Source organism: Protopterus annectens, chromosome 12.part0 (assembly GCF_019279795.1).
Source record: "Protopterus annectens isolate FY-2018-M chromosome 12.part0, PAN1.0, whole genome shotgun sequence".
NCBI classification, from domain to species: Eukaryota; Metazoa; Chordata; order Ceratodontiformes; family Protopteridae; genus Protopterus; species Protopterus annectens.
Genome location: NC_056746.1, coordinates 656,004,911 through 656,018,632, shown reverse-complemented (window position 1 = coordinate 656,018,632; position 13,722 = coordinate 656,004,911). Strand labels below are relative to the sequence as shown.

At 41.9% G+C, this 13,722-nt stretch overlaps 1 protein-coding gene across 2 annotated transcripts in view; it reads left to right on the top strand.

The window, feature by feature from the left end:
• LOC122816772 (tetratricopeptide repeat protein 30A) overlaps nucleotides 1–12,618 on the top strand; it is a 2,782,581-nt gene extending 2,769,963 nt beyond the window's left edge. For both annotated transcript variants that reach the window (XM_044089788.1, XM_044089789.1), the window contains one exon: nucleotides 12,462–12,618. In XM_044089788.1, coding sequence (XP_043945723.1) covers nucleotides 12,462–12,598 — 137 coding nt within the window. In that variant the 3' untranslated portion in view covers nucleotides 12,599–12,618. The remainder of the gene's footprint in view (nucleotides 1–12,461) is intronic.
• Nucleotides 12,619–13,722: the final 1,104 nt, after the last annotated feature.

The following is a 13,722-nucleotide window of genomic DNA, read 5'->3' as shown; positions in this document are numbered from 1 at the left end:
ATCAGAGAAAATCCATTGATTCACAGTTGGGTACTCTACAGTGACTACCTAATGTCTCTGTGTGTCTTATCTCTAATGCCACAGAGGGTGCATCAAGAGCAGCTGTCAGCTGTCATGGGTATTTTCATAAGAAGACACACCTGGATATGTGATTTCACAGAGCATCTCAGGACATCCTTCATCATTCCCTGTATGATGGATCAATGTCACAAAGTGAAAGAGGCTGTCTCAAGAAGTGAAAAGAACGACAAATCCCTATCTGCAGTAGGAATCAAATTCTCTGCCCCTCAAATGACCTTCTTCAGAAAACAGAAGGGAGGAAAGGAGAGTTTGATTTCATAAATCCCAGGGCTTTGCATCTGACACTTCTGGGGAAACAGCTTTCCAAGGTAGAGGAGAAAACTGTTGTAATGGATGCTGTCCAAGGGGCAGAAGTGGTCTGCAAAACCAAGACTTCAGGGGCCCCTTCTCAGAGAAGCCTTTCCAGTGCTTCTGAATGGTTGCTTGACTGTCTCACTTTGGATGCAGTCAAGGGGTACTTATTCCTGAATCCAGCAGTCTGGATGCCCATCACTCAAAATAAATGGGTGCAAAGGATCATATCCAGAGGCTATTTAATTCCTTTACATACCCTCCCTTCATGCCCCAAAAGAATTCCCGATGTACCAGCCTTGCAAAGGGAAGATTCTACTTCAGAAATAAGGAAGCTTCTAAGAAATCAAGTCATCTGAGAAGTTTATGCAGACCAGAGATGATCTGGAATTTACTCAAGATTCTTTTCATTCTCAAAGAAAAATGGGAACCTAAGGCCAATTTTGGACTGAAGTCACTTAAACAAGTTTGTGAACAAACAAAATTCTGAACAGTCACAGTTCAGTCCATTCCTCTACTACTGAGGAAGAATAACTGGAAGTGTTTGATAGATCTTCAGGATGCATAGTATCAAATAAAGATGGACAGATGCTCCAGAAGGTACATTGCCAATTCAGAGCTCTGCCATTTGGTTTGGCCTCACCACAGCTCCCTGAGTATTTACCAAGTGTATGGCAGTAGTGGCAGCTTATCAATAACTGCAGGTTTTCCAGGTATTCTCTTACTTTGATGACTGGCTCATCATTGCCCCTTCAAGGAAACTACCAGTTCAGGCTAGAGATTTCTTGCTCCACTGTAAACTCTGGGATTACAGTGAATCTAGAAAAGTCCAACCTACAACCAGTCCAGTCTCTGGAATTCATGTGACCATTTTTGGACACAACTTCAAATAGCAAAACTCACTCAGATAAGAGTCACATCTCTTCATCAACAAGCCCAAGAAGTTTTATCTCACCAGAAGCTGCCGGTGGAACTAATTTTTCATCTTCTAGGCTCCATGGGCAGCTTCCATCAAATTAGTGCCACTAGCCAGATTCTGCATGTGGATTCTTCAGTGGACTCTGGTGGTTCAATGGTCAATCAGAAGACAACATATGCATTTTTTAGTGATTCTAACGAGCATCTTCAGAGCTAACATACAGTGGTGGCTATAATCTGTGCATGTTCTACAGGGGCATCTTGTCATTCTTCCTTCCCCCTAAAATACAATGACCACAGGTGCTTCCCAACTGGAGTGGGGCATTATCTGGGAAACTTCCAAGGTACATGGTCCCAAACAAAGTCTGGTTTTCACATCAATATATTGGAGATAAGAGCAGTCCATCTAGCACTGCAGACCTTTCAGGACTCCCTCCTTGTGGGTATGATATCTATTCAGACATTCAACATGGTGGTGGTCTGGTACATCAACAAACAGGGAGGAACCGGATCTTACCCCTTGTGTCGAATGCATGAGAGTGTGGCAATTGGTGATATTCTCTCACTGCTGCTTTCTAATAGTGATACAAAACCAGGGAGATCCAATATACTTGTGCTCAGAATGAGCAGATCCATCCTGCTTCCTCACAAGTGGACCTTCAATCCTTTAGTAGCAGAGTAGATTTTCAGCCAGTGGGGCCAACCTTATGGTAACCCTTTCACTCCTCCCCATAACACCAAATGCAGCAAGTTCTTCTCTCTGATTAAGAGGGAGAGCAACCCAAGGACACTCTAATACACCCTTGGCCCCTGGGTGTCCTCTGTGCCTTTCCTCCAATGCCCCTAATTCCCAAGTTTCTACAGAAAGCATCTGCGATGAGGGTCACAGTCATCCTCATTGCCCCCCATTGGCCTTGACGAGTGTGGTTTCCCTTCCTTTGGTCTCATCTTGTTCACTCTCCCTAGGTGCTGGGTTCAGACCTAGATCTTCTGACTCCCCTGTCGGGGTTGCCTCACCCAAACATTCAATACCTTAGACTGACTGCATGGTTTCTCCAATTCCAGTGATGGCTTGGCAGTCCAAGTTTTCATCTTCAGTTGTCCAAATTTTGTCTTCCTCCCAAAAAACATCAACTAGGAAAGTTTCTTATGAGCAAATGGAAATCAATTTGAGGTAAGTCATTCTTTACTAAAGGGTTCTGTGGGCAGGGGGAGGAGCCTGAGCACCGGATCCAAAGTTTGAGGATGACTGATGCTGGATCCGAGACCCATAAGTTGAGGAAGGACAGAAACAGACAGTGCAACTCTGTTATAGTGAGTACATAACTTTAGTTTTCAGATTCTTGGGTACTATTGCTGATTCAGGAGGGTTACAGTTGGCAATGGATACACATACTCTTTTCAGGTGAATTCCACCATACCCTCCAAACCAAACATAGTTTCTCCTCACGTTCTTCATCACATGTTTACCCCAGGAGTTATTCACATTTTTTCTCATTTAGGTGACTAATTAATCTTTACGGAGTCTTTTGCCAAATGTCAGGAGTCTTTAACATGGGTTTCTTCACTCTTTACCAGTTAGGGCTTCCAGATAAAAAGTCTTGACTTTGTCACACATGATTGTGCTTTTAGACTACCTTCTAGTTAAGTCTCTTCAAAGTCATTCCTAACACAGGAAACAGTGATTGTCTGGGTCTGGAAACTTTCCTGATCTTCTCCTATCAGTATAAGACTGCAGCCAGAGAATATCTCCAGATTCTATGGTTTATGGCTTCTATGATCCTCATGATTCCACTTGCTAGGCTATACATAAGAAAAATTCAATGTTTTTATATAAAAAAATGTGGACCCAACATATTCATCATCTGAGCCTTTCAGATTCCAGTGCTGGGCTTTATCAGGAAAGACAATAAGATTACTCATTTGGGAATCATACCTTTCAACTGTACAGCTTTTTGCAGAATGTCCAGATTTTTGCCTCATGTTTTTGGTCTTTTCCTCCTAAAAGTTGTCTATTTTTGACACATCACTGGGATGATCTGAGGATTATAGCCACTAATTAATGACATGCATTTGAGTTTCAGACTTGATATCCTTCAGAAAAAATGCATGCTACACAAATCCTGTTATTCTATCAACTTTCTAAGTTTATAAGGGAAATATTTAAAATATGTCCCTATTTTTGAGCCTTTGTCCCCCCATTGTGTCAGGCTTTGTCCAGAGTTCTTGCGCTAAGAGGTTGAGAGCAGTTTCTATGGGGGTAAAGGTATGAGGCCTGCAAGATGGTTCAGACAGACCAAAACACATAAATATCAATCTCTTCATGACCTGTGGTCCACAGTACCTCTACAGTTGATTACAGACAGCACCACAGTGATGTGATACATAAGCAAATAGGCACATCAGGAATCACTCCAATGCAGGCTGGTTGTGATGGCTTGACAGTTAGCTCTACACCATTGTACAACCCCTCCAAACATCTTACAGAACATCAGAGGCAAATGTAGTGACATACAAGCTGTGCAGGATCAGGACAGACCTTCATGAATGAAAATTGAATGCGGGGGTCTTCCAGGAATGCATCCAGTTGTGGGGGAAATCAAATGGATTTGTTTGCCGTCTTTCAAAGCTGTCAGATAAGTAAATACTGCACCATAACTCCTTGCAGGCAGGCCTGGAAAACAAATGCAGTATCATTCGGGTCTGTATTAGAACATCAAAGTTTCAAAACTTTGAATGTTCTAATATCGAACCCCATTCAGCGAAAGCTGAAAATATCGAAGCAACAGAAAACCAAATTTTTTCCAAGGGAAAGAATTTGGTTGTCCGTTTCTGTTGCTTCGGTATTTCTAGCTCTGTGGTGGAAAGTTAAGGGTGGGGTTCAGGTAAGTGTGCGATTGAGTACAGGTTAAGTTAGTTAGGGTTAGGGTGCGGGTTAGGTATGTGTGCGATTGTGTGGACGTGAGGGTTAGGACAGGTTAGGTGAGTTAGGGTTAGGGTGCGGGTTAGACATGTGTGCGATTGTGTGGACGTGAAGGTTAGGGCGCGGGTCAGGTAAGTGTGCAGTTGTGTGTACGTGAGGGTTAGGGCGGGGTAAGTGAGTTAGGGTTAGGGTGCTGGTGAGGTGAGTGTGCAATAGTGACGGACCTTAGGGTTAGGGTTTGGGTTAAGGTAAGTGGATAGTTAGTGGTGTGTTTATAGTTTAGTATAGGGTTAGGTGTAAGATTTTAGGTGTGTGTGTGTGTGTGTGTGTGTGTGTGTGTGTGTGTGTGTGTGTGTGTGTGTGTGGATTGCTGTTTGTTTGGTGTGCTTGTGTTGTGTGTATGTGTTTTGGAACAGCAAATGTTTTCCCTAGGAAAAAATACGCTGTTCTGTATGTTCGATGTTTTCAGCTTTCACTGAATAGGGTTCGATATTTGAACATCCGAAGTTTTGAAACTTCGATGTTCTAATATAGACCCTATCATTCCTGTGGTTGGGAATGTTCCAATATACATTTCCAGCCTTTCCACTGATATCCCATTTTGAAGATTCAGAAGGACTCTCTAAAAATTAATGTAGTGACTCCCTTCTGGCTTAGGCAGCATCAACGGCGTTGGCTGTCCCTTCAAGATAGGGGAAGTTTGATACACCCCAGTCTCAAAACAACTTCAGCTGACTTGCCTGGATGATTTGATCTGGATGCATTTTAGGCACCTTTTTCTGCAAGATTTCCAGTAGGTACTATAGAAGGCAAGAAATCCTGCCACTAAGAAATCTTTATATTAATCAGTGGCGAAGATTTTCTAGTCGGTGCCTCACCTATAGCCAGGGTCTTATCCAGGATTATTACATCTCATTTGTGTGAGTTTCTGTGTTATGGTTGGTTTACTCCTTTGGCAAGTTGTATTTATCAGACATTTCAAGCATGTCTGCTCATAGATCCCTCTTTTCATTTCAGACTTTGTCAAGCTGTTTCTACAAAAAAAGGTATTTCTGTCAATATGTAAGTTCACCTGTTATTCAGGTGGCACTAACTGCAATTTGTATTTTTCACAGGAAAGTTATTTCTGTCTACATTTGAACTAGCTGTTCTGGCTGTTTTTGGTTCAGTTTTTGGTAGACTTACTGGTTTATTGCTCTGACATTTGCAAGAGAGTATCTAGGTTGCAGCTGATCATGATGGGTTAAGCCTTTTGCTTGTCCACGTATAAGGGTTTAGCTGTAGAAAAAAATTTCCCCTAAATGCTCTTACTATTTTCAGGGTGTACCTTGAATTTAGCCATCTCTCTCCCTTATTAAATAATTTGAATGAGAGAAAGAATAGATTCTCTATACTCTGGTCATGCTTTTGCAGCCCAGGTATTATCTTGCCAGAACTAAGTCCTTCAGGAAAGCTATACAGCTGTAGAATTCTTAGTAGTGGACTTTAATAGTGAACTGGTAAAGGACAACCTGTGTTAATTCAGACATTTCCAGTTGGTTGTTCCGTAATATATTTCTCTTTATTCCTACTGTGGTAAAACATTTTCAGGTAGGATTAAGGCACATTCTTATAGAGCCTTGTTTTCATTGATAGCTTATTGAAAAGAGGAGGACGCTAGAGGCATTCTGGAAGCAACTACATGGGCCTTTGCGCAAACTTACTGGATTCCTTTTCCATGCCTAGGACTAGCTTTGTTAGGACCATTTTCCAGGGGCTCCTGGATCTTTATCCTTCCATTTCCCGGCTTGGGTAAGCTTTGGTAATCAACCTAAACAGCTAAACGCTACTGCAGCAATGAGAATTATGAACATAGTACAGTTGTGTAAGTTGCACTTACCATAAAAGCAGGTGTTGAAAATTCCTCCCTGCTGCAGTCAACGCACCCACCCCACATCCCCTTCTACTCTATATAGTCAGTTGTTGGATAAAAAGTTATATATTTGTATCTTTTTGGGTTTTCAGGATGAGTAACATTTCTCTTCTTATTTTGGCAAGAAAGTCCTGAAGTTGTCTACATTCTGACTGCTGATCCCCCCCCCCCCCCCAAGGGGCTTGCCAGTTAGCACTCAGACTGCAGGTATGGGGGGGAATCCAGAGCTTTTTGAAGACCAGGCAGTTATTGTATCCTGGGCAGGATGCACCCCCAAATAGCCCAAGGCTACTGCAACAGTGGGGAATTAAAACATCGACAGTTGTGGTAAATACAGCTTACACAACTGTGCTTTACTGCAGCAGTGAGGAATTCAAACATCTTCAGTCGTGGAAAATACAACTTACACAACTGCACTTTCCTTCAGACAGGAACTAGATGGTTTTATAGGTATTCACAAATTCACTCCTGGCTTGACTGGTCTAGCCCTCCTTGAAAAAGGAGGTATGCATTAAGGGTGGGTACTGGCAAGTCATAAATAGCCACTAGATTCAGTTCCCTGTGATTGTATGCTCTTATGCAACAGACATCTTTCCAGTTCACCCTGATTGAATTCTTTGAGTTGGTCAGCACAGATGTAGAAATGGGATCTCTGTGATTTTGAAGTATCTGAACTTGAGCAAGGCTAGTGGTGGTTGTTAGTAAAATTGAATGGTATAGGGCTAGGGTACAGAATGTTGAGGTGAATAGAAGACTGGCTTACCAGAATGTGACATATAAGTAGGAAATGTCTAAAAAAAGTTGATAAATGCCGGATTGTCTTGGGATTCTGTATTAGGAATGGTCTTCTTTATCATATGTATTTTAAATATTGCTCTGGGCTTAGACAGTAAGATAAATCTGTTTATTAACAACAACAGGATGGTTGCAGTGGCAGCATGACTAAGGGGACTATTCTACAGCAAATATGTGTTTCAGTTTCATGGATGGACAGATTAGCAGCAGCTGAAATTTATTGCAGAAAAGTAAAAAGGCACTTTGTTGGTTGGAATTGCCTTGGAAAGAACTAAGGGAGAAAAGACCCAAAGATTATAATTCCTGCTGAATCATGTAGTAGTGACAGTTTTAGTGGTGTGTTGTGAAGGCCATCAGGATGTTAGCGTGTTTAACTGGGGCATGTGTCATGTGTCAAATTATCTTGCAGTCATGTAGGGAACTGGTATTACTGCATTTGGGTTACAGAAACTTGTTTCTGAAGCCATTAAAAGAATATGACAGTTGTGGCGATTGAGATGATACTCAGTGTGCAGCATGGATTTAAAAATGTTTTGGTAGAGAATGGACCATATTATTAGGAACTACTCCACAAGTCTAATATTTACAAACTTAAAAGAAAGGAAATTGGGGATATAAAATGGGCGTATTACTTTTGTTTGTGCAGATTGGAAGAAAAGAGCTGAAAAGGAAGGACAGATGGGGAAGAATGGTAAATGTGAGATTTAAAACAATCTGAAAAGTACTAGAGGTTCACAAGACTACGTGACCAGATAGTTTTTTTGGAATGTATATCAACAGAAAGGTTCAGAAAAGATGCAGAGAGATGGTAGACAGTATGGGACAGGGGGGATAGTCATCTACACGGAAGCTAACTTCAGCACACTACACAGCACAAATCACTGTAGGTAATGGCATGCACAGGGTGTATGTAAGTCTGAGACACAGACAGTGCAGTCACAAAAGCAGAAAAATGATGCAGCATATGTCACATGCAAATGGCCTCAAATCCCATGCATATGAGTCACACAAGGTATGCAAATAACATGATACACAGTGGATTCATTCAGAAACATATAAAGCCGATGCATTTTGCTGTGACACAGACATAATCTGATCATAAGGATTTGTGGAATCCAAGGAAGTGGATTTACTAGGAGTAGCATTAGCTTTTGCAGAACAGCATATGTTAGTGACCACTATCAGAGCCATTGTCTGCAACTTTGCATGTCATGGATATCTGTGCCCTCACAGAAGATACATTCACTGCATTACATATTATCACTTCATGGAGCATCAGATAGTAGACCACTAGTAAATGAACAGGGATGACAGTATGTGACCTAGTTAGACTATGGTTCCACAGGCAGACTCAAGGGAACTGCATGGATTGCCCATCCCAATGCACAACACGTTATGTGTAGCATTAACTGCTTTAGCTAAAGGGACTTTCCAGCAATCTACACAGTTTAGGGATATCATGGAATTAGCCTCACGTAACCTAGACAAATTTCTTGACATCATGCTGCTGCAAGTAGAAGAGCATATCTGGCTCTCTAGAACTGCAGTGGAAAGAACCATCACTATTCAGTTGTTTTATAGTGTTGCCCTTTTTGTTGAGGTCCTGGGAGTCATAGATTGCAACAGAGCCTCACACACACTCTGCCATCAGGGTTCCACCTGTTCCACAGGGACTGAGATGGAATAACAGGGAAGGCTTCCATTCCCTTAACTGACAGGCAGTGTGTAATGATAAGGGCATTGTATATAATGTGTCTATTCCTAACCCATGCAGTTCCTGAGATTCACACATATGGCACATGTCCAACCTACACCAATGGCTTGTTTGAGGGGACTTCCCACAGGATCATCTAATCAGAAAGTACACACATAGGTGGATAATACATGGCAGTATGCACAAATACCATGCAAGCATGGATCAGGGCATACATAATAGTGTGAATGTGGTGCATTGCAGGCAATGCTGGATATTACGGATCATGGTAGAGATGGCATACATCACAGCTGATGCAGGAATATGTAATGTCATGGATCACATGTCTGACGACTTGACACAACAGGCAGGATGCTGCACTATGCACTAGTGACATGGAGCAAAATTTTTGTAGCACGTGCCATGTTGCATAATATGACACTACTGAAATGGCTATGGCAGTAGGCCCCATTGTGCAAGTAGGACCAGCAGTGGAAGAGCAGAGGAGAGAGTATGAGGACAAACAGGCCATGGCAGTAACATGTGCCAGGCAAAGGTGGGCACAATACATCATGGCACTGTCAAAGAGTTTTTATCTGGTTGAAAACTGTGGGCCATGACATAGAAGACACAGAATAAAATGAAGCATGCTTTATGACACCCAGGCTGTGCAAAGCAGTGACTGGAGTTGGCCACACTGTGGATTAGATATAGCCATACCCACACAGGTTAGGTTATGAGCAGGGCACAGTCATTACCTACACAGGTCGCTGGAGGAGTGGCACAATTACTATTAACAGCAGTACTGTAATAAGGACTAGGGTTATGAGAAACACATTTGGTAGTGCCTTACTCTTAGTTTGTGAGGCGTTAGAAACCATGTCCTGCATTGTTGAGACTGAGCTGTGTTTTCTGATCCTTAGTGATGTCTTGAGGCTTGATGTGATTCATGGGAAGGGAAGGTGTAGAACTATGGGACCAAGTGCGTGCTGAGCCTGAACAACATTATCACCCACAACTGCAAAACTGCCAATGGCTAGATATGGTAGGCTCTGAGGTCATAATTAATAGTAAAGCCATCTCAGCAACAAGCTGTTCATAGTCTGAGAATGGTTGACATATACCTGGACACTTTCCTTCTTCAACCTTCTGTTGTCATGGACTGCATATCTTGTTGTTGAACACTGGAGGGTAATTACCATGTGTCTCATAGAAGAACCCGTTGAGCAGCATGTGCCACCAGGAACCTAAGCAGCATTGTCTGCTCCTTGCCTTTATACTCCATGTCACTGCGCAGATGTTGTGCATCATTATGCAGGCTACAGAGCGCACTAACAATCTCCACCATGCTCTTGGCAGTAGCAATCTGTGTCTGGATGACTGACTTGTACATCCCTTGATTTTTGACAAGTGTTGTACCCAGATCAAGGACTGACCTGGAGTCATGGTAGTGATTCAAACCATCTGCCTCTCCTTTACACATGCTGTGTGCAGACTCATGAAGAGCCCAGAAAGATCTCACAGTTACTGAAGTTTCACCATACACTGTATTGCCACAGTGGTCTGAGACATGGCTGGTTGAGCCCCCCCCCCATAGTATTGCTGCACGCAGTGCCACTTTTTCATTGAACTGTACCATGTGCATGTTGCCATCATTGTTATACATGAGTGACCTGTTGATGTCTGACATGTGCTATCCTCTTGTGCTGGTCCCTGCAACAATACATCTTATAAAAGCATGAATGCAGTACATTTGGCAGCATGCATATATAGGCCAATACCCCATACATGGTATGCATTGCAGTAGACAACAGTATATATGTATAATATATGGATAGACACACATACCTTGACATATGGATTATTACAGTTGCAGTCCAGAGGTGTATACAAGGACAGATATGCAAACAGTGCTTGATGACTCAATTCCATCACAAATGCAGTGCACTGTATCATACTGACTCTTACTAGGTGGTAGTACTAACCTTGTTTGTCTCCTACTGCTCCAAACCACCCCTGGGTTTGAGAGTCCACTCCTCTTCCCCAGACAGGAATACCAGGAATTCCTCTATGTCACTTGTTTCTGTGTTGGTGCACCCCCCACCACACACACACACACACACACACACACACACACACACACACACTCACACATGTTGGGCATCTCTTTGGCAGTGTCCTATATGTTTCCCTTTACATGAAATGTATCATTTTGGTTACCTTTTGCTGCACCTGTTGTATAGACCTAGTATGGCAGCCCATGTTAATCAGATCCTGCACTACTCCCTGCCACACCTGCTCCTGATACTTCTTGTCCATGGCATTTTTGCACAGGATGCACATGCTATGTTTGCATACAGCCTACAGCAACACCTCTATTTCTATCTTCTGGTTGGTGAATTCTTCCAATCATTGCCTCTTCCTTGCTCAGATAATCCCTGCACTGTGCACCTGTACACAAGTTACACAAGTCAGTTAGTAGGTGATACATTGAGGCATTGGTCCATTGTGGCATTCACCTCAGCCTGTGCCAGACAATGACTCTGATGCTGAGCCACCAGTGATTAGCAGGTCTGCCTCACCTGAGGAGGAGGGGGGAGAGAGGTCACCTTGTTGAAGGTAACTTGCAGGGATTGCTGATGGCCCTCATGGCCACTTCTCTAGAGCGGTTCTAGGCTTCCCTTCTGACAATGTCCTGGAGGGGTCTGCCATGAGGTTTGGCGTCTGCTGAGATGCACCAACATCTAAATTCCCTTCCTTGCACCATGGAACCTATCTTGGTCCCAGCCATCAGACCAGTAGAAATGCAGCCTGCCTACGATGTCAGCTACAGAGGCAATTGATGGTTTGGTTTTGCCCTCTGGGTTGTCCTGAAATTCATCCATGGCTCCTGCCGTACCCCCATCCTGGTACACATTCCCTAATGTATTATTTCCTATACCTTGCACATTATCCAACCCTCCCTCTCCATCACCAGTTGTTCACCCTCTGCTGCTATCCATTTTCCCCACCTTTTTTGTGTATATTGCCTCTGTCTTGTTTGTGCCTGCATTTTACATTTATTTGTCTGCCCCTGCTGCCTTCCTTTCTCCATCTGTCACTTCCTAAGTAGCCCCTCATTGCCTACTACACCTACCTTTTTACTTTATGTATTGCAAATGGGTCTGTCTGCCCTACAAGCCCTTCATCCCCTCCCAGGTTTTGTCTGCTTACTGTTCTCCCCTTTCTTATGTTGCTGTCCCCATCCCCTTCATTTGTATTAGTAGCTGGGTTTGCATTTTGCTGTGCTGACCCTTGTTGCTCTATCTGGATTATCTTAACTTCTGTCTTTACTTCACTTCATTGCATACATGAGCAACTATGAATTGTGTCTGGCTAGTCTACCTTGGAGGTGATATCCACATCAATAATGCACTCTTCTGTAACACTACACGTTTACTGAGCAAAACGCTTTCCTCTATACTGCGACTATGTTTTACTATGCAGTCTTTTCTTCTGTATGTTGGCAATATGCTAGCTCTGCTGTATATTTTGTTTTGGACTGCATCATATAATTTTCTTTCACTACCTTCATGGATTTATATCTATAAGTCTGTTGGAATGTTTACTTTTATATGTGCAAAACATAAATTTTTTTGTCATCTTTCTAAAATGTTTTGTATTGTTTTTAGTGTTTTATTATGTAGTAAAGAATTAAATTGTGTTTTTACAAATGGCTGGCAGTAAACAGTAGCAGTAGTTGAAAATAATGATGAACACTTATTTGGACTGCTTTTTGATAAATTATTATTATTATTATTATGATGTATTTATTTATTTATTTTGTGTGTGTTTTTCCTTTTTTTCAGTTTATGGTAAAAATGTTCCAGCTCTGATAGAGCAACCACTTGAGGAAGAAAGGTTGCACGCAGGAAAAAATACCGTCACTTACGAAGCACGTCTATTAAAGGCCCTGCTTTATGGAATTATTGGGTGGACTCAATAAACTTACTTCTGTTGTGTTCAGCTCTGTGTTTTGCTGTCTCACTCTGCATGCCCTTTTATATGGTGTAAGCATAATTCTTGGTCATTTGCATGGCTATTTGGTTAACATTTTGTATGTGTTATAGGTATTCCTCAGATGAGATATGTTTGTAAGATTATGTAAATACTTGAAAAGTATATTAAACTGTCAGTGGTGGCGTGGCATATGATGACTATTTTAATGCAGTTTCCACCGAATCCTACTCTTTTTATTTGTAGTGTCTACAATGCCTTCACATATACATGTTTTAGACAGCCTACTCTACCCTTGTTATCTTAATTCAGAGAGGTTTCTCCCAGTCTAATAGCTAGACTTTGCCTCAGTGACATTATGTATTTTCCACCCTGAGGTTACACCTGTATCCTGCTGCTTCCACACCTTCAGCTTTACTCCATGCATCTTTTTGGGTGATTTCATAGTTTTGAAGCCACTAGTCATTTGCCTGTGGTTTGTTAGCTAGTAGTTTTGTTTGTCATTCTGGACTAATTGCATTTGAAAGCCAGTTAAAAATCATCCTTAAAAACACAGTTTTTACATTGTTTTGTTAAATTATTGGAGGACAATGTTACCACTTAAGACTATGCTAGGATGTGTGCATCAAATATCCCCTAAAGACTACTGTCATAAAGCATTCTCTTTCTTGTGGCTTTGTATGCTGTTGATAAATGCTCATCATTAGATCAGTGTTGCATTAGAACCTGTTACTTTCTGAAGTAAAACTCAATACCAAAGGATCTGGCTGGCTAAGTTTGCAGATGCCTGCAAGCCTGGAGCAGTCATTGAATCCCCAAATGACTTAGCCATCCTGCAGGAAGGTTTGTCTCAAATAAATATCTGGTGTCAAAATCATGATCTGAAACTAAATGCCAAAAAATGTATTTCTGTATCATTTGGTAAGTCATCTACCCCAGGGAACTACCACTTTGACAATATTCCTGTAAAAGTTGACCCAGTTGTTTGGAATTTGGGACCTTACCCAGACGGTGACCTAACTTTTGACTGCATGTCTATTGTTGTAAAAAAGTCCTTCTGTATTGCACAGCTTATAAAAAAAGAGATTGTTTCTAGATCTAGGGATGTAATTG